The sequence below is a fragment of the Vigna unguiculata genome, chromosome 9, assembly GCF_037176805.1.
Source record: "Vigna unguiculata cultivar grain cowpea cultivar isolate G323 ecotype 2 chromosome 9, ASM3717680v1, whole genome shotgun sequence".
Taxonomy (NCBI): domain Eukaryota; kingdom Viridiplantae; phylum Streptophyta; class Magnoliopsida; order Fabales; family Fabaceae; genus Vigna; species Vigna unguiculata.
Window position 1 is genome coordinate 2,460,856 of NC_140800.1, and position 26,014 is coordinate 2,486,869.

General features: G+C 30.4%; 3 protein-coding genes across 3 annotated transcripts; all 3 read left to right on the top strand.

The window, feature by feature from the left end:
- The first annotated feature begins 420 nt into the window (after positions 1–420).
- On the top strand, positions 421–1,226 carry LOC114164755 (uncharacterized). Its single transcript, XM_028049511.2, has one exon. It carries the CDS (start codon positions 509–511, stop codon positions 1,067–1,069), a length of 561 nt encoding a protein of 186 aa, XP_027905312.2. The 5' UTR covers positions 421–508; the 3' UTR covers positions 1,070–1,226.
- A 5,787-nt stretch (positions 1,227–7,013) lies between these two features.
- Positions 7,014–7,786, top strand: LOC114164750 (uncharacterized). Its single transcript, XM_028049506.2, has one exon. The coding sequence runs from the start codon at positions 7,086–7,088 to the stop codon at positions 7,644–7,646; it is 561 nt and encodes a 186-aa protein (XP_027905307.2). The 5' UTR covers positions 7,014–7,085; the 3' UTR covers positions 7,647–7,786.
- Positions 7,787–16,901: 9,115 nt separating this feature from the next.
- Positions 16,902–25,380, top strand: LOC114164803 (RNA-binding KH domain-containing protein PEPPER-like). The gene is made up of 6 exons (XM_028049571.2): positions 16,902–17,293; positions 18,330–18,585; positions 20,550–20,698; positions 23,476–23,727; positions 24,221–24,412; positions 24,864–25,380. Exons 1-6 carry the CDS (start codon positions 17,018–17,020, stop codon positions 25,041–25,043), a joined length of 1,305 nt encoding a protein of 434 aa, XP_027905372.2. The 5' UTR covers positions 16,902–17,017; the 3' UTR covers positions 25,044–25,380.
- Positions 25,381–26,014: the final 634 nt, after the last annotated feature.

Genomic DNA, 26,014 nt, shown 5'->3' on the forward strand with positions numbered 1-26,014 from the left:
TTTTTTTCTCCTCCAAATATAAAAAATATAATACGATATAAGATGCATGTTTATTGTAAAATAAGTTAATTATAAGTTACATGATATGATATAGAAGAATGTGTAATTTGTAATATATCCATGTTTCTTTATTTTAAAAGCAAATAAAAATAAAATAAAAATATTTAACTATAATATAATAAAAAAGGTTAAAATAGTTTAGTTTTAAAGACGTCACTCTCTGTGTTCTAACCATATGTGAGAAATGGTTAAATATGGATCAATGTAGTTACAAAAGTCTATTGAATAAGTCAAAGAAGAGAGAGGAAAGCATAAACATAAATATAGTTATATATTGTCCAAAAATTAAGCATTGAACAGATAAAAAATCCCGAATTAGGTACGAAGAATTGAAGAAACACGACTATAAATCCTTCTCCTATGACTTAGTAATTCCTCGTCTTGGTCTGCAACACACAAAACCAAATCCCAGAAGAAGAAAACCTTTAACTTTCATTCCAAATAAAGAATGGAACACTCCACAAAATTCTTCTGGGTGTTGGTTTTGTGTGTTGTTGCAATGACATACCAGGCAACCGCACTTGAAACAGTCGAAACACTGAAAGGAGAGAGTCTAATCCAAAAGGTATGCACACTTTCCGCAACCAGAAACCTTTGCATTGAGGTTCTCTCTTCAGACCGTTATAAAAGTCCTAATGCAAACCTGAAAGACTTGGCAATCATTTCCCTTAGGTTTGCTGCCACCAATGCTTCTGGGATCCTCGCTGAAACCAAAATTTTGATTGATGATGATAAACTCAGCCCTGATGTCCAACAAGGTTTGGCTGATTGCAAGGAGACCATTCTAGATGCAGAGAGCCAGCTAGAGGACAGCATTGCCGCTATCATGGTTGATTCCAAGAGTGAAACACAACTTTGGCTCAAAGCTGCCTTGGCTGCAATTGACACCTGCGACGCCTCCATCCCTGGTGATGATGATATTCTCTCCGTTGAAAGCGTCGCCTTTCGCAAGCTCTGCAACATTTCCATCACCGTTACCAAGCTCCTTCTCCATCCCATCAAACTCTAAAAACCTTGCTTCTGTTGTTGTTCATGCATCCATCTCTCTAACTCTTTTCCTCATCAATCTTAAATTGCATATTGTTGCACTACATTTTCAACCGATGAATAATTAACAGTGTTTCAGAAGTTTCAAAAATTACACAAATATTTTCACTTTGGAAAAAGTTTTTTGACACCATTTCACAATTCTTATAAGAATAATATTGTCTTAACAAAAAATTAACTTTTATATTTTTATGAAAAATAAATAAATAAATAATAATGAAGGACAAAATCAAATAATAGTAAAAATAAGTGCGGTTTCAAAATACCAGTATCCTTTTCCCTTTATATTATTAATTTTATTTTTTCAGTCGACAGATAATAATGGCCATTAGTAATGTTGGTAAATGATGATAGTAATAAGAGTAAACACCACCTTTTTTATTTTTATTTTGACAACAAAAATTTATTATCGTATAACCCTTAGCCTTTCTTCACGATAACATGTTTTTCTTAAAATGGCGGATCAATAATATAATTAATATTTTGGGTAGTGACATGTGCATGTCTTGAGTAATTTGAAAATTGTTAAATTGAAATTATTATAAATAGTTAAGTGTATGCCTAAGTTATTATGACTATATATTAATACAATTCCAGATTTTACTATTTTTAACTCATTTTATTAATTACATTAATATTTTACCATATAAATATTACTATTGCCAGATTTTACTATATATGGATACGCACATAAATACGGGAAATTAATTATGGATAGATGCATGAAATCAAATAAAAAGTTTTAAATTTCAGTTTTAAGAAAATTTGACATTTTTATTTCTTTATATATAGTTGAACGCAGTTCAAGCAAATTCTTTTTTTACGGAGGGCGTTTATATATATATATATATATATATATATATATATATATATATATATATATATATATATATATATATATATATATATATATATATATATATATATATATATATATATTAGTAGAGGGAATTTAATAACTTGTAAGCAACTGTGTTTTAAAATGCTAAACAAAAATGTTTCAGAAATTACAATATATAGATGAATTAAGAAAAATAATATTTTTTTTTAAAATTTCAAACTAAATCTAATCAACGATTAATTGTGCAGCTAATTAGTAATTAATTATAGATTTTGTATCTTTACCTTCATATGTTATTTTGAAGTTGCATTGAAATATATTTTTGTTTATGAGCTATCATTTCCACACTAAAACTATACAGTGTTTTAAAATCAATATTTCATATAAACTGTTTTCCCTTCCTTTTTATCAAATTTATTGTAATAACAGTTATATTTTTGAATAGCTATTTTTTTATCAATTAATTGAATATACACTCGGGTGCTCTAATCCAAAAAATCTGAAATTACAAATATACTTTTTAATGATTATTATGTTGGACTATTGGTTACTAATTATACATTATACTTTTTTTTACTGAAAATGAAGTATTGAGGATTTTAAATTCTCACTATTGTTTTACTAAAATATGTTTGAAACTTTATATTTATTTTAATATTTACATTGTGCATTCGTAAATAATTTTATTTTATTTACAGAAATTTTACAAAAATAGTATTTTCATAAACTGTGTGCAAAAGAAAGTAAGATATAATAATATTTTACACATATGTGTAACATCCAAAAAGGATTTTAATACAATAATTTTAATAAACAATATATTACATTATTTATAAATATTTTATTGTAAATATATATTATTAAAATAATAATAATTATTTTTAATAAATATATAAGAAATCAAAATTAATTAATTAATAACAATATAATAATATATAATAATGTTATACTACAAAATTTTATACAGGTTTAGTTATATATAAGTGTGTATGCAACAGAATACATAAAACTATGTATGATAGAATAAAAAATAACTCTATAAAAGAATAAGTAAGAATGCAAATGTATAAAGTAATAATTAATACAATGTAATTATATATGAAAGTTCCGAAACAAATGAATAAATGTAATTACACTGAATAACAAATGTATAAAGTAATAGTGAATAGCGGCAGAATAATTGATCTATGAAAACTCTTGTTATAATTAATACAAATTAAAAATAAAAGATAAAGAAATTACAAGATAATGTAAATTTAATGACTTAGCGACATAAGCATATTTATGCGTTTTATCTTTTTATTGCGAAAAGAAAAATAAAATCTCTCTCAACTATGAATAAATATAATGTTATATTTATATAATTATTATTCATTAACATTAATCAATAAATTATATTATTTGTTAATATCAATTATATTGTACACTGTTTAATAATTTATGAATAATACATATTGAATTTATTTTTGATGAAGGATGATCTGTGATAGGTTGGATTGTTCAATAATCATCGTTTCGCTTAAGATGTCCTTAGTCTAAGTTGATAAGGATATAAAACTAATATCCTACTAATCCATTTTAAATACAAAAACAAGATTATAGTCAAATACGTTTTGTTTGTACATTCAATATTTTGGCATACTCTACTCGAAAGAGAGCACTATCCTCTCACACACCGTTCAAAAATAAGAAGGGATGGATCTTTCGTTGTTCTGATTATTCACATACACTATAATATTGTATCTTAGATTATTCATTATATTGTTATTGATATGAATATTACAACAATTGGTATTATAGGTAATTCATTGTATTATTATTTATATGAATATTCCAACAGAGCTTTTTAAAATATTTTAAAATACAAATTATAGATGTTCAAATTTTAAAATATGTATCTTATTAATCTCATAACTATTGTGCATAGAATAATCAGGGATTTTATTATGTTGAACAGTATACATAGCATGTATGGAACTGGTTCCTCTTCCACCGATCGAAATTGGGATATAAAATTTTTCGTTTTGATTCACTAATTGATAGAGGGGTTTTATTACTGAATGTATTAGGAATATATTGTCCATTATTTGGTGTGTTTTGTTCTATATTTTTTTATCAGTTTTTCGATTTGTTTTTTACTTACATTTGGACCAATTATCGTTGAAATTGTTTTAGGGTTTTGACTGCCATGGCCGGAAAATTGCGTCATTCCGTTGTGTAAATCATCGGTATAGAACCGGGTAAAAAAATTGGTTTTTTATTGCCCGACCTGTTTTTATGAGGAAGACAATGAACAATATGGGTCGCGCCTGCCACTTGCGAGGCCAGGCGTGTGAAGCCCTAAATTTTGGCCAAATCTTTTCTTAAATTAAATAATTAAATTTCTGGTTATTTAGTATATTTTTGTAATTTTTTTTGGATATATGTGGATATTTTATTTTAATTATTTTATGAATAAAATTTAATTTTATATATTGTACCCTTGGTTTTTTAATCAGAAATCTTTTTTTACAAATTTTTTGTTATTTTGGTGACTTGTTAGTATGTAATATTCTCTCTGATAGCATGTTTATACTTGAATTAAATTTTGGACTCTTATTTGTATCAATGTTTACATGATTTATGTGTTTTATTTAATGTGTTATTCATGCATAATATAATTTTTTTATATTTTATTAAGCATGAGTAATATAAATTTATATGATTGTGAAGTTATGTATCTATGAGTACAGTTGCATGAGATTTGCTATGTATGAGATAATTTGATTATTTTGTTAATTAATTTTTCATTACATTAATGTTAATTATGTCCTATTGGTATTTTGTTGTTATTGTATTTTATTTTATTTTTTTATATAATGTATTTTGAATTTTATTCAGTTGTCATGTACTTTATTGGTATCAAATTTCTTTATGAAAAAAAGTTGTAATTGGATTTTATTTCTTAATTATATTTTTTATTTATCATGACTACATATGAATGGAAAATTTGATATTATAGACATGTTTGATTGTGTATTAAAAAACATTAATTTTTTATTTCACAATTATGCATATTAAATAAATGTTCCTTTGTTGTTTTTATAAGGACTTATTTGTCTATGTCATTGACTTCAATCAAAACTTTAAATATGAAAACATTTAAGGACTTAAAAGAATCTCTGGACTTATCTGACAATTATCAATATGAACTTTTCTTTGATAGAGGAAGAACATTTAGCTCTTACTCCTGAGTCTAGTGTTGTCATGAGAGCTTCTCATGAGAAATGGGACTCAAACAGAGTGTGTCTAATGGTGTTGAAATACACCGTGAGAAAGTCTATATGGTCCAATATGATAACTTTGCTTGAGAAGACAAAGAACATTTGATTTGCAGGTTGAAGAACTCTATTTATGGTTGTGACAAAACTTCTAGACAATAGTATTTGAAATTTGATCATGTGGTTATCTTTTTGACTTCAAGGAAAAAATGTCTTAGATAAGTGCATTTACTTGAAGAAATTTGGAACAATTGAAATTTGTATGTAGATTAATTGTGTGCACCCTTTAATTTTGTAGGCAAATTATTTGATAAAGATCTACACAATCTTTCGTAGATGATATTCTTCTTGCTATAAAAAGTGTTGAACTGTAGATGATATTCTTCTTGCTATAAAAAGTGTTGAACTTTAGACTGAGACATAAATGATGTTAAATAGCCACTTTGATATGATGGACAGGTGATGCCTTTGTTGTTCTAGACATTCAAATTTTGTGACATTCTTGGATGATCTCATAGGTTATATATTGATAAAGTTTTCAAACAGTTTAACATGCATTCTTACTCGCCATGTTCAAAAATGTGACAAATTCTCTAAATCTCATTCTTTTCAAAATAGTTATGAAAGATTTGAAATGGAAAGTCTCATATGTTTCTACCATTGATAATTTAATTAAAAGAGGAAAGAATGTGAATTGGAGAAAATCAGTGAAAGCAAAGAGACAAGATTAACAAAGAGAAGGAAACTAAAAATGTGAGGAAAATCAAAAGGAGGAAAAGGAAGGAATAATGCATCAATTATTTACATATGATATTGTCTCTGAGGTAAGGGAGGAGATATCTACCATTTAATGTATTTTTTCTTTTACTAATTTCATGTTTTTATCATTGACCAGGTGTCCCTGTAACCCAATCTTAATTCTTTTCTTTTCATGTAATTTATCGTATGGAAGTATCCTAAATCTTAATATTATTTTTAGTCTATTGTACTTTATCTGTAAATTTTGTTATTTGTGATACTTATAATATATATATATATAAAAGTATCGGGCTCTACTCTATTTTATGTGTGATATTTTTCTCACTTCTATATTTTATTATTACGTATAAAAAACAAAATTATAATAGTCTTTTCAGGAAATGTGTGAATGTATGGCAAACAAATATTAATGCGTAAATAACTCAGTAGCATTTCAAGGAACGAGAAGTTTTACCGTCACTTTCCTAATCTCTCCAAATACATATTATCCTTGAAGAACAAATTAGAGTTACGTTACTTTTTATCAGTCTCTAATAGTCCAAATTAATCATATTAATAACCTCTTTTCTCCCAACGCTTGAAGGCTAGTATATAAGGAGGGATATATAATATGAATTAAATTATGTAAAGTATAAGATGCATACTAATTGTAAAATAAGTTAATTATAAGTTGTATGATGTGATATTAAAGAATATGTGTAATTTGTAATATATCAATGTTTCTTTATTTTAAAAGCAAATAAATAAATTAAATAAAAATATTTAATTATAATATAATAAAAATGGTTAAAATAGTTTAGCTTTAAACATGTCACAATATGTGTTTTAATCCTATGTGAGAAATGGTTTAATATGGATCAATGTAGTTACAAAAGTCTATTGAATAAGTCAAAGAAGAGAGGAAAGAATAATAATAACCACATGAACATAAATATAGTTAGATATTGTCCTAAAATTAAGCATTGAACAGATAAAAAATCCCAAATTAGGTACAAAGAATTGAAGAAACGCAACTATAAATCCTTCTCCCATGGCTTAGTAATTCCTCGTCCTGGTCTGCAACACACAAAACCAAACCCCAGAAGAAGAAAACCTTTAACTTTCATTCCAAATAAAGAATGGAACACTCCACAAAATTCTTCTGGGTGTTGGTTTTGTGTGTTGTTGCAATGACATACCAGGCAACCGCACTTGAAACAGTCGAAACACTGAAAGGAGAGAGTCTAATAAAAAAGGTATGCACACTTTCCGCAACCAGAAACCTTTGCATTGAGGTTCTCTCTTCAGACAGTTATAAAAGCCCTACCGCAAACCTGAAAGACTTGGCAATCATTTCTCTTAGGTTTGCTGCCACCAATGCTTCTGGGATCCTCGCTGAAACCAAAATTTTGATCGATGACGATAAACTCAGCCCTGATGTCCAACAAGGTTTGGCTGATTGCAAGGAGACCATTCTAGACGCAGAAAGCCAACTAGAGGACAGCATTGCTGCTATCATGGTTGATTCCAAGGGTGAAACACAACTTTGGCTCAAAGCTGCCTTGGCTGCAATTGACACTTGCGATGCCTCCATCCCCGGAGACGATGACATTCTCTCCGTTGAAAGTGTCGCTTTTCGTAAGCTCTGCAACATTGCCATCACCGTTACCAAGCTCCTTCTTCATCCCATCAAGCTCTAAAAACCTTCGCTTATACTATTGTGCATGCATCCATCTCTGTAACTCTTTTCTTCATCTTCTGCATCGCAATCTTAAATTGCACTTGTTGCACTACATTTTCAACCGATGAATAATTAAAGGTGTTTCAGAAGTTTCAAAAATTACACAAATGTTTTCTCTTTCTGTTCTTAATTTTATTTTTTCAGTCAACACGTGGCCATTAATAATGTTGGTAAATAGAGTAGTAAAGAGGAAACACCACCTTTTAATTTTGACGACAAAAATTTATTCTCGTATAACGGTTAACCTTTTCTTCATGATAAGATGTTTTTCTTTCTTCATGATAACATGTTTTTCTTAAAATGGCGAATCAATAATATAATTAATATATTGGGTAATAATACGTACATGTGTTGATAGAAAAATTTAAAATCAATAGATTGAAATTATTATAAATAATTTATTATATTATATAAGAGTGTATGACTACGTTATGGCTATAGATACATTAATACATTGGCGGATATTACTATTTTTAACTCACTTTATTAATCACATGAATATTAATATATTCCTATTAATCACAGTAATGTTAATATAAATTTGACTATATCGAGAGATTTTACTATACTTTACTTGGATTCGCACATAAAGACGGGGAAATTAATTATGGGTGAGATGCATGAAAATCAAATAAAAGTTTTAAATTCCAGTTTGAAGAATTCATACTTTTATTGATAATGAGATAGTTTATAGAAATAAGTTGTTTCTGTGAGAAAAGAAGTCCCACGTCGATGGGAACTTACTTTGGGGATTATTTTTAATGTTATAAAAGGAGTAGTGTTTCCTTAGGAAATCATCCCAAAGTCTCTCCCTTTCTATTCCTTTTACTTTCTATTCCTTTTACTTTACTTGCTTGAGAGAAGAATTAAGAGAGGGGTATTAGTTTCTCCTTTAATGTTCTCCTTGTATTAGTTTTTCCTATTTTCAAGAGAGGGGTTGTCATTGTTTTCTCCTTGGGATTAGAGAGAATGATATGTAATTATATTCGTTGCCTATTATCTATTTTTGTTCCTTTATTTTCATCTTGTATTTTAGTTGAGTACTTGTGCTGGTACTCTGATACCCAACAGTGGTATCAGAGCTGTTGGTTCGTTTGTGACCAACCTCTCTTTCCTGGGAATTACCTGGTGCACTGGTTCACGGTCTGCTTCCATTGTTCTAGTAGACAGTACTATTCATAGTGAGAAGTGCATAAGTCGGTTTTAAGGCCATGACAGCAAGATACGAGATATAGAGGTTCAATGGGAAAATTTTCTCATTGTGGAAACTGAAGATGAAGGCAATTTTGAGAAAGGACAATTGTTTAGAAGCAATTGAAGAAAAACCTGTCGGCATTACAGATAAAAAGTGGAAGGAAATAGATAACAATGCTATAGCAAATTTGCACTTAGCATTGGCAGATGCGGTTTTATCCAGCATTGCGGAGAAGACTACAGCGAAGGAGATTTGGGATACTCTCACAAGCCTGTACGAGGTTAAGTCACTTCACACAAGAATATTCTTGAAGAGAAAACTCTATACTCTTCGAATGAGTGAGTCCACATCGGTAACAGACCACATCAACAATCTAAATACGTTGTTTGCCCAACTTTCAACGGCAGATTTAAACATAATTGAAAATGAACGTGCGGAGCTTCTACTACAAAGTTTACCTGATTCATATGATCAGCTTGTCATCAACATTACAAATTACAACGTTGCTGACCTCCTACACTTTGAGGATGTTGCCGAAGCTCTTCTTGAAGAAGAATCCAGGCGAAAGAACAAAGAGGATATGGTGGAAAGTGCAAGGCAAATAGAAGCTTTGGTGATGACGAGAGGTAGATCAACAGAACGTGGATCTAGTGGGAGTCAGTCTCATGATAGATATCAAAGTAAGAAGCATCTCAAATGCTACCATTGTGGCAAAAGAGGGCATGTGAAGAAAGATTGTTGGCATTTGAAGAATGGAGGAAAGAACTCTGAGGCATCAACCTCACAAGGTTGTATGGCAAATACCTCGGAGGACGAAGATATTCTGTGATGAAGAGGAGAGATTTGGTAAGTTATGAAAGCTCAGAAGATCATGGCAGATGTGTATGTGCTTTTGGAGATACGTTGCAGGATGCTAATGCAATGGTTGCATCGACAAGTCAAGAAGAAGCGATGTTGATATGACATCGTAAACTTGGGTATAAGTCAAAGCGAAGTTTGCAAATCCATGCAGAACGTAATCTCTTACTCGGGCTCAAGAAGGTTGTTTTACCTCTACGTGAGCACTGTGTGGTAAGCCAACAAACATAGTCATAGATCGCAGATGGTTAGTTTGACTACCAGGAAAAAAAAGAAAACACAAGAAGACTTGATTTATTATGATGTAAGGGAATCACCAGAGTTATCACTAGGAGAATCAAAGTTTACTCCAAGAGATTGTGGGTGTACTACATCAAGAGGAAGTCAAATGTGTTGTTGCCAGTTCAAGGAATTTAAAACACGAGTAGAGCTTGAAACTGGGGAAAATTAAGTGCTTGGGCTATGCTAACAATGTGAAGGGGTACCACCTGTGGGTCCCACTACCCACAAGGTTATTGTTAAGCAGAAATGAAATGATGCTCCAACCAGAAGACGTTAAAGAACAAGAAAACTTGGTTTGCATGGTTGAACAAATCTCAGTACGGTTTAAAGAGGGCGCTCATGTGTTCGTACCAGAGATTTGATTACTTCATAAGCCTCGGTTACAACAGACTGGTGTTTAGACCATTGATGTTGTATGTGGATGACATGTTGGAGGTAGGCCCCAACAAAGTTCAAATCCAAGAATTGAAGGCGTAATTGGCTAGGAAGTATGAGAAGAAGGACTTGGAACCAGCAAACAAGGATTTCAGGGATGCAAATACACCGAGACAAAAAAGATAGGAAGGTTTGGCTTTCTTAGAAGAAATACTTACTGATAATCTTGCGACGCTTCAACATGCAAGATTGCAAGCCAATTTCAACCCCACTTTCTATCAATTGTTCCTCACGTATGAGTCCTAGCAGTGAAGCGGAGAGGATGGAGAAGTCTCGAGTACCGAGTGCATCGGTGGTGGACAACCTTATGAATGCTATGATGTGTACAAGACCAGACATTACACAAGCAGTGGGAGTGGTTAGTAGGTTCATGGCAGGTTTGGTGGAGAGCAGTGAAGTATTAACAAGAGGTCCTTAGGAGGAACCTCAGGTGTTGCATTGCGTTTTGGAGGATCAGAATTATGTGTCAATGAAGTCTACGTGGATTCGATCCTACTGAAGTCTACCAGAAGAACAAGCAACATGAAGGCAGAGAATAAAGCATGGTGTGAAGATTTGATTAATTTCATCAAAATCTTCAAGTGGGAGATTGTGAGAAAAGAAGTCCCACATCGATGGGAACTTACTTTGGGGATTACTTTTAATGTTATAAAAGGAGTCCAGTGTTTCCTTAGGAAATCATCCCAAAGTCTCTCCCTTTCTATTCATTTTAGTTTACTTGCTTGAGAGAAGAATTAAGAGAGAATATTAGTTTCTCCTCTAAGAGAGAAGGTTAGTTTCTCCTCTAAGAGAGAAGGTTAGTTTCTCCTTTAAGGTTCTCCTTGTATTAGTTTTTTCTATTTCCAAGAGAGGGGTTGTCATTGTTTTCTCCTTGAGATTAGAGAGAATGATATGTAATTTTTCCTTTTCTTGAATAAATTATATTCGTTGCCTATTATCTATTTTTGTTCATTTATTTTCATCTTGTATTTTAGTTGTGAGTACTTGTGCTGGTACTCTGATACCCAACAGTTTCTAGGATTTATTTTTGAAATGCAAGTTGTGTTTAGGTAAAGTCAATGTGATTTTAGAGGTTAGAATCATAAAAAAGAGAGATAGTATATTATTATGGTAAAACCAAAATTTTAGAAACTTTTTAGGATGTTTAGAAATTATGACTTCAAACGATTGAATATCTCTTATGATACTAATTCAAAGTTAATGAAAAATGGAGGATAATATATTTCTCAACCTCAGTATGTTTAGATAATTGAGAGATTACCACTTTTAACGAGTTTTTCTATACCAAATGTTGCTTATGCAGTAGGTAAACTAAAAAAATACACTTAATAATCTAATCAAGAATGTTGAGATATACTTATGAGATTCCTAAGAAATTCAACATGTCATTGAATATAGTGAATTTCCTATTGTACTAAAAGGGTACAATGATACTAACTGGATCTTTGATTTAGAGGAGACGAAATCCACTAATGGTTAAGTATTCACACTTGGGGTAGTATGATTACATGAAGATCAGTCATGCAAACAATTATTGTTAAGTCATCAATGAAATATAAGTTTGTTACTCTTGAAATGATTGATAGTAAGTTTAGTAGTTGACAAACTTCTTAGCTAATATTTCACTAGGAATGAAATGTGTCAATACCTTATGATTGCCAATTAGCAATAGTTATAGTTACAAAATGGAACTATTTCCATTGATTGTGTGAAGTCAAAAGGGATTTAGTGGATCCTTTGACAAAACCCTAGGAAGAAACATGATATTAGAAACATTAAGAAGAATGACACTTAAGCCACTTGCAAACAAACAAGTGATGGTAACCCAACCTTTGTGATTGGAGATCCAAAGAATAAGGTTCATATTGGTAAAAATAAGTCACTTGTTAGTTTTGATAGCACTAAATTGATTTTAACTCAATAATGTTCATTCTTATGGTGTGTGTGAAAATGCTAGAGACTGCATTTTGTGAGGCTAAACTTTGTAACTAAAATTCTTTGTGGTGTAAGAATTTTAGTGGAAATAAATTTTTAATGACTTTCATATCCCTTTTGGGTGGTGTATGATTTGCAGCATACACTTGATGAAATCAAATCACTTATATGAGTGTCGAACGGGGGGTGCTTGCATGAGATCTTGGCATGATCTATAAAGCATTAATGAATACCGGCACGCAGTGGAAACAAAATTTTAATAATTTTCATATCCCTTTCGGGTGGTGTATGATTTATAGCACACACTTGATGAAACCACTTGTATGATTGTCGAGTGTGGGTGCTTGCATGAGATCTTGGCATGATCTATAGAGCATTCATGAATACGGGACACGCGCATGGCCTAGTAAGCGCAATACGACGATAACAACAAGAATTAAGTGTATTCTGAATGATAATCCACTAACGCACACCAAGTGTTTTGGGTCATATAGCTTATTATACCAGCTACACTGTGTGTTAAGTTTCTCAATATAGGATGACTAATATAGCTTGTTATACCAACTCTGATGCATTACATCTTATATGAGACCCAAAACTTTCTTATTTTCTTTCTTACCTTTTGCAATATGTGGGGAATTGTTGTATGATATATATATATATATATATATATATATATATATATATATATATATATATATATATATATATATATATATATAATGTATAACAAAAGGTCACCTTACCCTCTGCGATAAATCTACAGTCGTTTCTCCATGCCTGTATCTTCTGGTGGCACGTGAAGTGGTTTTCGAGCTTTCTATTCTGCAAGGTCTAGGATTCTTCCACAAACCAAGATTTGTTAGATTTGTTGGGTAGTTTCTACCGCAAGATGCAGTACCTTCTCCATAAGCTAAGGCTAAGTGGCTACCTTAATAAGGTCTATAAATAGACCATTTTTCCTCCTCCGAAAATACAATATAACTCAAACTTCTTCTCTTCTCTCTCTCATTACAAGAAAAACGCATATTACCCATAGTCAAAATTCGTAGATAAGTCAAAAATCCGTAGGTAAAATAATTTTACTTACAGAATATCTACAGACATTAGTAGATAAACTAGTCGTAGCTAACGTACATACAAATTTATTCTCTCATCCTCTTATTCTCCTTTCTTTATTTGATTGTCCCATGTTTAGTTATTTGTTCTGTTTAAATAGTTATCTTGCTAATTTTGAGATCCTAAGAAAATTTGAAAAGTTCTTTAGTTATATCTTTGGAAGCTTGCATGAATTAAAGACATTGAATATACACTGCTTCTAGTTTTTGTTATATCTTTTTGTTTGTGATTTATTAGTTAGTACAACAAAATTGGTGACTACTTTTTTAATCTTCATGAAATTAAAACAATTATTTTAATTTTCATAACTCAAAAATATATATTACACTCGTTTTAAAATTTTATGCTTTAATATAATATATTAAAACATTAAAGAAAACAATAGCATAATATTAAGTTATTAGAATAAATTAATAATAACTAAAAAATTTATTGATTGGAATAAATTAATAATAACTAAAAAAACAACTAATCACTAAAATAACTAGAAAAATAATCTCTAGTTATATCTTCATCATCAACTACTACTATTTTTCTGAAGACAAAAGTCGACTGATAAATATGTATTTATGAAGAAAAATTGAGTTTGTAAATTTCTTAGTTATTTTTTATAATTTAAGGGAGCAATACCATTAAATATATTTAATGGAAAGAAGGGACAGAATAAAAGATTGATGAGATATTAAATGATCATAAAAAACAAAACAAATAATAATAATGATAACTTTTGCATTAACATAAAAATAATAAAGTACTAAAAATTAAAACACAATCATAAACATTTTTAACCATAACTATTAAAACACAATCACATATTTTGGTCGCTATTTCAATCGGAGACAGCGACATGTTTATTTTGGTATCTAAATTCGTTCACTAAAATATTTATTTTGTGTAATTATTTGATAAACTACTTATATTCTTAAATTTTCTTTAGGAGAATACTTTCATTCTAAAATTTGCTAAGTAAAGATTGATTTATATTTAGTGGCAAACTTTAGTATGTAATGAGATACTAGATTTTTTTTTAAAATACAAATTAGTATATAATTTATAATATTTTTTCTTTAATTTTAATATATTTTATATATTTGACACCTATTTATTAAAAAAGTTTTACAACTCGAAATATTTGTTAAAGCTTGAGTTATATATTATTCATGAATCAAATTTATAGAGATAATTTTATAATTCACATGACTCAGAAAATTGAATAATTTATTCTATATCAACTTTTCTCTAATTTTTAATTTTAATTTTTTATAAAATATTTCAATTATAACGATGTATAACATTTAGTTTAATATAAAAAATTGTTCATAATTTAAAATTATTCTCATAGAAGATTTTTTTTCTTGAAGTTTGTCAAACTATTTCAATTAATATTAAAAACGTTTTATTTATTAATGTTAATAAATATTATTTTTAACTAGATTTGTTTACGTTAGCATTGACTGAAATTATATTTTAATATTATTGATTGAAATTTTTGTTTTGACTTCTCATCAGTATTGGTTGATTTTTTTTTTTCAGCTAGTATTAACAAAAAAAAAATCATAATTAATATTGATAAAAAAAATCCCTAATAACTTTCAAAAAGTAATAAATTAATTATTTATAAATATTAAGAAAAAAAATCATAACAAAACATTAACAATGATTTACAGTACTTTTTTACAAAATAAAAAAAGCTTTTTAATTCTCAATAAATTTTTATATTTTTAATTGAGTTTTTTTTTTATAATTTGTTATATTTAATATAAAAAAAATTATATATCTTTTGATTGAGTTTCTCTTATTTTTATTTTTGTTGTCAATAAAAACGATCTCATTATTATATTACATTGTCGTGTTTTATATATAAAAAAAAAAAACTAAATTTTAAGTTCTTCGTAAATTTAAATATTTTTAATTGAATTTATTTTTATTACATTATTATTTTTTAAATGTCTAAAATATTTATATCTTTCGATTGAATCTCTCGTCAATTAGATGAACTTTTAATTTTGCAATTTAAAAAAAATACAAAAACTTGAACAATGAGAACAAAAAAAGGTTCTTAATCTTTAATTATTTTTTTCAAAAGTCATTATGTTTCCAAATAATTGATTAGATTTTTTAACATTTAATTTATAAAATAAAACCATGGTATTTTTTTATGAAAACAAAAAATTTAAAACTTCAAAATTTTCACTATTCAATTCAATTATTTTGTTTGAAACTGCAAATTAAAATTAAAATATTATGTCACCTCAATTAAGGTGTAACTGAAGACTATTAATAAAATAAAAATCCTTAACTGAAATTTAATTTAAAATTCTCTAATATATTTATGAAGTACTTAAACTTTAATTAAACTACTCTATATCTTCTCATATAAAGACATACAAGATAACGGATGCCACTTTAATTAAAAATTCACTCATATAACGTATATTTAATTAAACGGTTAAATATATATATATATATATATATATATATATATATATATATATATATATTTTATTTTTTAGTGACAATTGAAAATAATTTTTTTTTAAATATTAGACTAATTTAGTTCTTTAATTTTATAAATATATATATTTAATTATTTTAATCACTTTTTTAAATTTATTTAACTTTTCAATCATATTTTATAATAATATTTGAGTCATTTAAATAGTTTAACTCACTTCCATATAAAGAAAGACATTTAATTAAACTACTATTTAACTTATAAATACATACAAGTAATAATTATATAAGGTATCTCAGGACACTCTAATTAAAAATTCAAACAAATAACATATATTTAATTAAACGGTTAAATATATATTTGGTCTCTTAATTTTAGAAAAAATTAAAAGTAATTTCTTTTCAAAATCTTTGACTAATTTAGTATTTAATTCTCAAACTTTAGAAATGTATGCATTTATCATTTTAACCATTTTTAAGTTTATTTGATGTTTCAAACACATTTTATAATAATATTTAAGTTATTTATATGATTTAAGTCATCTTAGCTAAGAAACACATTTAGAATGTGAAATACATTTAACAAAATTTGGTTAAAAAGACTACATTCATCCAATTTTTATCGATATAAGATTGAATTCGTTTAAAATTTAGGAAAAAAATTAATTTCAATTTTCAATTAAAGTTAAGAGATCAAAACATATTTAATTCTTAATTAAAAAATATAAAATTTATCATTATTTTACAAATTAAAGAAGTCAATAAATTATTATCTTTAACAATTCTTATCTTAAACGGTAAAGTTTGAAATTAAATAGACGCACATAAAATTTACAAATTCATACTTGTAAGACTAAAACATGGATTTAATTTAAGGTAAAATGTAAATAAAAAATAAAATATATAAATTTAAATTTGAGGATTAAAGACTCCATTAACCAAAAACAGAGAACGCACAGTGAAGCTAAGCAATAGAGGCAAGCGCCGGTGTGTTCGTTTTCCTCCATACACTCATACCACATTAACTTCACAACCCTTTTCATCTTTCTCATATGGCCACCGCCCAACCACTCCAGAATGGTTCCGCCGGCAACCTACTCTCGCCGGACAATGTCTCCGCCACACAGCCACCCGCCGAGGCGGAGGCGCCTCCTCCGGAAAGGAGGTGGCTGGGGTGGCCTGGAGACTGCGTGTTTCGTCTCATCGTGCCAGTGGGGAAAGTTGGGAGCATCATAGGGCGCAAGGGAGAACTGATAAAGAAGATGTGTGAAGAGACACGATCTCGCATTCGCGTTCTCGACGCTCCTATCGGCACTCCTGATCGAATTGTAAGTCTCAATTGTACCTAATCGCTCCCTCTGTCTAGGTTTTTTTTTTTTTTTTCGAAATTTCAAGTTTTATGCTTTTATTCCAACTCTTTCTAGCACCACGAAAGTGATTGATACCCTAGAAGTAGTCGCTTTTGTTTAGTGCTTTCTTCACTGCTTCTTCTGTTCCCTTTCCTTTAATTTCCATGCTAATGTACCACCAAGCGCGTGATTGTTCTTGCTCAATCAGTTGTTTCGAGTTCGGATTATTGTAATTGCATTACATACTACCCCAAACTCGAGGTTCCATCCGGTGAATGACTCTACAGTCTTTGTGGCAAAAATTCTATGATTACGCCCTTCCATTTCTCTTGTTTAGGAAGCTATGGTGTTAAAATATGTAGTTGATTTTTTATTCTGTCAATTTTATATTTATTTCAATTCAATACAATAGAAATCAAAATTCGAATTTTAGGGTTTAATTAGCATCGTTTTCAAGTTTAATTGTTATAAAGTTCAATAATTTTCAATTACATGACTATCCGTAGTTGGATGATGATGAACCGATTCCAACTACATTCAGTGACATATAGATATAATTGTATCAATTTTTTGTTTGGTCTATTTGTTCTTTTTCGTTGCGTTTTTCACGTTCTGCTTTATTTATACCTTCCTCACATTAAGTGTATATTTTGGGTTTTATGTTCGCTTTCGTTGTTCAACTTCAATTTTATCATAACTTCATTACTATGTGTATGTGTCTCTCTCTCCATGTCAAAGTGTTGCTTTTTATTCTTGTTCATGTGGATTATCAGTGTGACTCCTGTATAGAATCTTCAAGCGTATGTGCCTAGAATGTATTTAGTTTCCTATAGAAAGTGAACGGAAAATAACTCTATGGTTCAGTTGCTTTATGTTGTTGTTCAAACGAGAAATGTATGCGTGCACATATACTCTTTTGTATGTCTTCCTTTATGATGGGCTCTATATATTTGCGTATTAGTTTCTGTTTTATACTTAAGTTGGTTATTTTATATTTTTTTTATATTTCTAATAGGTACTTGTATCCGGGAGGGAAGAGACAGAGGCAGCCCTTTCCCCTGCAATGGATGCGGTGATAAGGATATTCAAGCGTGTCTTTGGATTATCTGAAATTGATGCTGAGAATAAAGAATCTGCTGCTGGTCTTGCATTTTGTTCCATCCGTTTATTGGTTGCATCGACACAGGCTATTAGTTTGATTGGAAAGCAAGGCTCATTAATAAAATCTATTCAGGAGAATACCAGTGCTTCTGTTAGAGTGCTGTCAGGAGGTATGATTCCTATTGTCTACATGGATATAATGCAAACATTTGGGTTTCTTCTGCATGTAAATCCTTTAATGCACACAGACACATATTATGGGGGTATTAGTGTAGAAAAGCATTGATGTTCAAGGCTGTCCATAATTGTAGATGACAATTTAATTTCTATGTCGGATGCTTTCTTTTTATGATTGTTGTGTCAGAGATATTGTATGCTACCACTACTTTTATATGGTTAGAGAATGATTTTACCAATGTTTCTTAGCTAAGCAATTGCAGTTAATGTTTGCTGCTTTCATTTGTTTATTTGAGTTATGTTGACATTTTCATCTTGCATGGAGTGACAGTTTTCCTTCAAGGTAGATTACAAGATTTTGTGATTGTGATCATCTATTGAGAAATTTAAATGAGTAATTAATTATCTGTCTACTGATTAGTCATGAATGTGTGCCACAGCCATACTGTCAACTTCCCTAAATTGTTTTTCTTTTCAAATATTGCATATGTATGCTAAGTATTATAGGTGTATGCTAGTGAAGGTAAAGAGCGAAGTACAGTTCAAGGTAATAAAGGAGTGTTTGGAAGAGCTTATTTTAGTTTATGAAAATAGCTGGAGTCCCATAAGCTCTTTAAACTTATTTCACTTAGCTTTTTGGTGTAGCTTATCAAAATAAGTTCTCTTTGGATCATTCTTGCCCCATCCTCAACGTATTCTATCTTAACATTTCTCATTTATGCAACTCTCACCTTTTTTCTGTCCTCTTATCGACCAACATTCCGAACTCTATTGTATTATTGGATGTATAGCAGTAAATAAAACTTGTCTTTGAGTTTGGAAGGTATTTTCTCATCACAAATAACCTTTAATGTCTTTTTCCATTTTGGCCACTCCGCTTGTATTGTATGTGTGATTTTCTCATTATTTTGTAATGTGGACTCTAGATATTTAAACTTAGAAACTTGTGGTATGACCTCTTGACTCTCTTTTTTTTCTTAGTAGTATTTCTCTTTTCTCTTGTTAAATTGCCATGCATATGTTGTCTTCAACTTAAGTGACCGTTGGTTTCTGTTTGTTTCCAAAGCTCAAGTTTAAAGTTAACTTCGCTTGGTTCCTTGATCAAAATTATATCATTCACAAAAAAACATACAATTAGGGAAAATCTTGTGTTCTGAGTAAGTACGTTCAAAATTAGGTTAAAGTTAAACAAGGACCTAAGGTTGAGGCTTGATGTAAACTTATCTAGTTATTCCAACAGGGAAGTCCCTAGTCTCGTCTCTTGGAGTTTTGGCACTAGTAATTACCACATGTCTTGTATAGCCACAATATAAGCTACGAAAAAAAAAAACATTTTTTAACATCTTTCACAAGTCAATAGTCTTCTTTACGCACCTGCTCATAAGTTTCTTCAAGTTAATAAAAATCATATATGTCTCTTTTTTTCTTCAGTATCTTTACATCATCAACCCATGTAAATGATAAATTACTATTGTTACAGAGCCAATCACAGCATAAAACCAAATTAATTCTCTTCAATCCCCGGTTTTATTCTTCCTCTTGGATTTCTAGTCCTCCATACTAAAAGAAAATATTTGTCCATATTTGAAAAGCTTACAAAAATAATTCTATTTTCACTCCTTGATTTTTTTATTTGTGACCAGAACTTTCCCTTCATCCATGATGTATCTTGATCCAAATCTTTTTGTTTTTCTTTCTCTATATTAGCAAGCTTATATATCTTACTCTCCATTCTCTATGTTGAGATCTTTGTAACACACATCTAACGTTTTAAATCGCAATATTCCTTTAAATGCAATATTACTGTTCCCAGATTATAATAAGACGTCTTCCAGACTATTCATTTCTTAAATTCCATATTTATTGTTAAATCTAGATGTAATAAAATAACAATCTGAATGCATGCAAGGATTTAAACTACAGTATATTGTTTTAATGGCAAATCATTTTCATGAAGATGAGGTGCAATTTTATGCTACTGCGGATGAGAGGATTGTGGAAATTCAGGGAGAAACCTTGAAGGTCCTTAAAGCTCTGGAAGCAGTAGTTGGCCATCTGAGGAAATTTTTGGTTGATCACAGCGTTCTTCCCCTATTTGAGAGAAATGTAAGAAAGTTTCCATATAGGATATGCACTGAGATCGTGCAGCTTTGCTATGTCTTCAGTTTTTTTAGTTTTGTGATATGTTTTGCCTTTTCTATTTTGGATGTTATTTCACCCTTTTCGAAATCTCTACTCATGATGCCTTTTTTGGTAGTATTTTCTTTTACTATGTGTTGGAGTCAAGAAATAAAATACTGAATTCTGACTTAAGATAGAAATAACCTAGTTTTAAGGCAAAATTTGTGAACAAAAACAGGGATTTCCCCTAATACACATGGTGCTTCACTATATCAGGAACTTTCTCCTTTGAAGCACAGGGATAGCTGTTTGACACCCTTTAGTTGCCTTTTACAAGTTTGGAAGAAAACGTATAATATATCACAATAACTGTCCGATTATAATCTATACATTCCTAAATTGAATTTAACATAAAATAAGTACCCAATAATACTTTCCTAATACAGAATTATAAAAATAACCACCAATTGTGATATTTGAACGAAGGGAACAAAGAACAAAGGTACTCTTAGAATTTGTGCCAAGAGACTTAGTCAACCCCACAAATTTGGCTTGTGAGGTAAGTACAAAACTTTGTGAGCTATATTTCTAGCTAATGTTAGAATAAGCATAGCCCCTCGAGACTATGATTAAGGCAACTTCATAAGAAGCTGCAGTTAAGGAAAACCAAGAGTTACAACTTCAATTAAAGTGACTTTCCAAAACACACCTTCACTCCTAGGTGTATGGGCTTGGACTGTGACAACGCAAATGGTTAAAAAATGAATCTAAGGTAGATGTCAATACCATCTTGAAATTTGGGTTAAGGGCTAACTCCAAAATTGCCTTGTAAGGCGAGGGCAGCACAGCAGTATAATCTCTATTTAAATCATATATCTAGTTGATGTACATTTAAGCACACCCTCTTGACATTGCAGGTCCCCGAAGAGACCATAATTAAGGTGACTTTCAATTGGAAACATATATATCATGGAGGGTTACGTCAAATCATTAGCTATATCATTATTTGGGTTACAATGTTTTTTGTTTATAAAAAATATTAAATGGAATCAAATGTTATTACTAACATTGTGAGAACCTACAAGGGTACACGTACAAATGAAATTAATTGGAAGAAGATTAATTTTTAGTCATGTACCTTGTTGTGGCAATTTGTGGAACCCAACATATTGGGAACCTTTAAAACTTGTTGCTCCCTTTGGAAGAAGGCTCAAAGCATCTATGTTAATGCTGCCAACAAATTAGCCTCTCAAACACGCAAACAAACGAACCAATTATGGTTTCTCAAGCTGCAATGAAAGAATTACGGATGTTTCTAGATGATGACTCTTTAGAAGGAATAAAGAAAAAAACTCGACAAGTTGTATGTTATGTTGATTCAACAAACCTTGACTCAGATTTAATCAATGCCCATGACCAACTCTTAATTGGTCATGAAGTTCCCTCAGAGGACAACTTGACTGCTGATCGTCTTTGTGTTCACAACAAGTAAAATTTAGAAGTTGGAAATGTTGAAGCTTATGTGATGGTGTCTATTAGGAATAGGTGGTTGTTGAGTTAGAGGAAATAGAAGTCGTTGTCCTCAATGTTCCTATTGCAAGAGGGTGAGTTATACTCAAGAAAATTGCTACTGTCTTCATGGCCTTTCAGAAAGGCAACATGGACTGAGAATTTTTAAATAAAGGTCCTTCAAGGTGATTATGAAGAGTACATGCAATGGAAAGCCTCAAATAAAGACTAATCATCCTCTACAAGTAGTGTTTCAACAACTTGTGTTTCTCAATCAATTGCTAATACAATTCTGTGGATTCTTGAGTGATGTGCTTTTGATCACATACCTTGTAATGCTTTCTTATTTTCTTTCATGTCACCACTAATTTCCTCACCGTATTACTTCAGCAGATCTCTTCAAAAACGCTTCCAGAGGAACTGGTCAAGTTTCTCTTTCTCCTTCAATGAATCTAAATTTTGTTTTATTTATCCCTAATTGTCCGTCGGATCTCATCTCTTTAGATTGACCAAGTCCTTAAATTTAGCCACGTGATGTTGAAATTGAGATTGAGACTAAGTGAAGCAGATTTTTTCGTATTCTCTATTGTCACACTTTTGGTAAATGCTTTTATCTAACTGTATGTGTTAAAGTATTTATTATTACAAGAAATGATATTGCTAGAATTTCTTAACTAAAACTCTTGTTTTGTTACTTTCAAATCAAAGATTTTGGTTGTTTAAAACACTTTATTGGTATTGAGGTGGTGCAATCTAGGAAGGCATTGTGATATCACAAAGAAAATATGCTTTGACATTATGAAGGAAACAAGCATGACTGAGTACAAATGAAAGTTAATGGCTGATCAAGGTGAATCATTTTCAGATCCTGGGAGATATAGGCCACATTAACTACAAATACAAGTTTCCCCTAATTGTATCCTCCTTCAAGCAAGGAATAACATCCTGAGGCATATTGCCTTTTACCAGTCTGTAAGACAGTAACACAACTTACTTATCACTACAACTTTCACATCATATTAGTTTCCTATAACTGCCTAATCTGAAATTGATATAAAAGTTCTCTAGTAACTTCCTAACGCAGAATTAGAACTTCCAGAATCAGACTTTGTTATTTATGATGTATAATTTCTGTGTTGAGCCGCCACCTGTATTTTTGTTAATGTGGTGACAGCTCACCAAAAAAAAAATATATTATTTTCTGATTTTGTTTATATACTTATACTATTGTCCTTGATTTTTGTGTTGTTAAGTTCAATGCACCAATCTCGCAAGACCGTCAAGCAGAGACCTGGTCTGACAAGTCATTGTTGAATAGTACTTCACGTACCAGTGTATTTCCCGATATGCCTCTTCCATCAAAAAGGGATTCTATCTTAGCTGAGCGTGAAAGTCAATTGGACTCATTGCTCCCTTCTTCCACCATGTCTCTCTATGGGCAGGATTCTTCACTTTCTGGTGTTCGTTCGGCTCTAGGCCGTGTTGGTGCTCCTATTGTTACTACGGTTAGTTATATTCCCCTCACATGTTTTCTGTTGATTTCCTTGCATGAAATTTACTTGGGAAAGAGACTGCTATATGTGATTGCCTCTATTTCGTTAAGTTTTACTACTTGTTCCAAAATAATCTATTTGTTTTTTCTACCTATTGCGAAAAGACTTATGTGTATGTGTGCATCTGTTTTGTCAAATTTTACTACTTATTACAAAATAATATATCTATATCTATATCTATATCTATGTACATGCATATGTGTGTATGCGTATTGTGAAGTGTTACTCCTTGTTACAAAAGAATATACATCTGTGACTGTTCATCCGATGATGATCTGGCTCTATGGTTGGTTATGATGTGGGTGTTTAAAATTTGTTATAGCATATAATTTCTATTGACTTCTGTGGTAAGCTAAAAGCAAATATGTGTGCTCATTCTTCAGTGTATATATTTTGTTTATTTATCTGTTCTGTTGTTTTGTTAGTAATGATGTCCGTTTTTTAGGTAATACAAACAATGCAAATACCACTATCCTATGCAGAAGACATCATAGGTATTCACGGGACTAATATTGATTACATTCGTCGCACCAGTGGCGCTGTATTGACTGTGCAAGAGAGCAGGGTGCCTGATGAAATCATTGTAGAAATAAAAGGCACCTCATCTGAGGTTCAAACAGCGCAACAGTTAATTCAGGTAGGCGATTTCTGAGGGCCTTTTCTCGCAAAGAAGGAAGTTATATATTTCTGTTTCTGTTACCTCCTGTATGATTATCATATTTACATAAGCATATCTGCAAGCTTTCCTCTTGTTCATCTTCTTGACTGAAGTTTTATTCATCGTAGAGAAATAGGAAATGAAAGATGATTACAATTGTTCTCGTAGTTCTTTATGAATATGCAAGAGTAGAGGTCTCATGCAAGCATTTTAAGGACATTTTAAGGACATTTTGCAGTGTCACTGGAAGTTAATAGTTAATTTTCACAGGACAAAATTAAGCACAAGTGTGAAAATTTTATATTATATTTTCTCGATTGTTACTAGATTATATAGTTTTAAAGTACTTACCATCAGGGTATAATGTGTATCAGAGTAGTTGATTACTTTAGGTTTTGCTCACAGAAATTCTTTCCCCTCTGCATTGCAGGATTTTATAAGCACTCACAAAGAACCTCTCACTATCAATTATGGGAGGTTAGATGCAGGTTCAAGGTCTTCGTACTCTCAATTGGGCACTGCATCACGCCTCCCATCTTCGTTGTCATCACAACCATACACAGGTTATGGATCTTCTGGTTTAGGAGACTACAGTACTTTCAGGCTTTAAATTGATTTATATGCAAGGCTACTCCATTAGGCCAGTTTGTTTCTGATTGGAGGGGAGTAACGCTTGCATATATCATGAAACCTCAGAAGAGCTTGTTTTTATGTATTTCATTCATACCATCTTGTATCGTGGTTAATTTTAGAGGTGGCCCAGTAGATGAGAATTTTTACAGAAAATGTAATGAAATGTCATTTAGCCATTTTGACTATTTTGTTTTTGTTAAGGGCGCATGTGGAGTAGCTGCAATATCAAATATCCTTATACTATTTCCTAACTATGTCAAACGTGTACGGTCACATTAGTTAATTAAGTAACTAATTTTGTTAATTATTTTAAATTTATGTTTATCTGAAGCAATGATATTTGTTTTTATCTCTTTCTATTAGCATGCTATTATTAAGATGGAGTTAACCAGAGAATGAGAGTTTTTTTTAAATGAGATTCATAAAAATATTTTAACACTGTTTTTGTCAACTTAAAGCCACATCTAACTTTTCTTTAATCATATGTTTATTTTATGAAAACCTATTGATAATAGGTTTGTCGAGATAAAACATCATTTGAGTACTTTTATCGTATGTTAAATTGCAAAATTTTTTATAAGTTTCAAATAAATAATTCAAAATTCTCTTCTGTATTTTGCTTGTTTTTTGTATTAAATAATATTCATATAATGTGAATGGACAACATTACCAATGTGTTGGTCTCAATTTAGCAATTTATTAGTTCTTGAGGTTTGTGCAACATATGGACATTTGAGGTTTGTACGATCTCACACAACCTGATTCTTTCCGCACCTCCATAACTTCTTCCTACACCTCTGTATATTTGAAAATTCATATTATATTATCCTGTAGTTATCATTTTGATTGTGTTCCGAAAAGACAAATTAAAGGCAGAGATGTCATTATAAAAAAAAAAGAGTAAGAGATAAATATGTATTTACGAATGACAGAAATGCATAAAAAATA

Excerpts from the sequence above, each read along its gene's own strand:
- LOC114164755 (XM_028049511.2), top strand. The coding sequence starts at position 509 with ATGGAACACTCCACAAAATTCTTCTGGGTGTTGGTTTTGTGTGTTGTT.
- LOC114164750 (XM_028049506.2), top strand. The coding sequence starts at position 7,086 with ATGGAACACTCCACAAAATTCTTCTGGGTGTTGGTTTTGTGTGTTGTT.
- LOC114164803 (XM_028049571.2), top strand. The coding sequence starts at position 17,018 with ATGGCCACCGCCCAACCACTCCAGAATGGTTCCGCCGGCAACCTACTC. Across the intron at positions 17,294-18,329 it reads TCGGCACTCCTGATCGAATT|GTACTTGTATCCGGGAGGGA; the intron begins GTAAGTCTCAAT and ends TATTTCTAATAG. Across the intron at positions 20,699-23,475 it reads TTCCCCTATTTGAGAGAAAT|TTCAATGCACCAATCTCGCA; the intron begins GTAAGAAAGTTT and ends TGTGTTGTTAAG.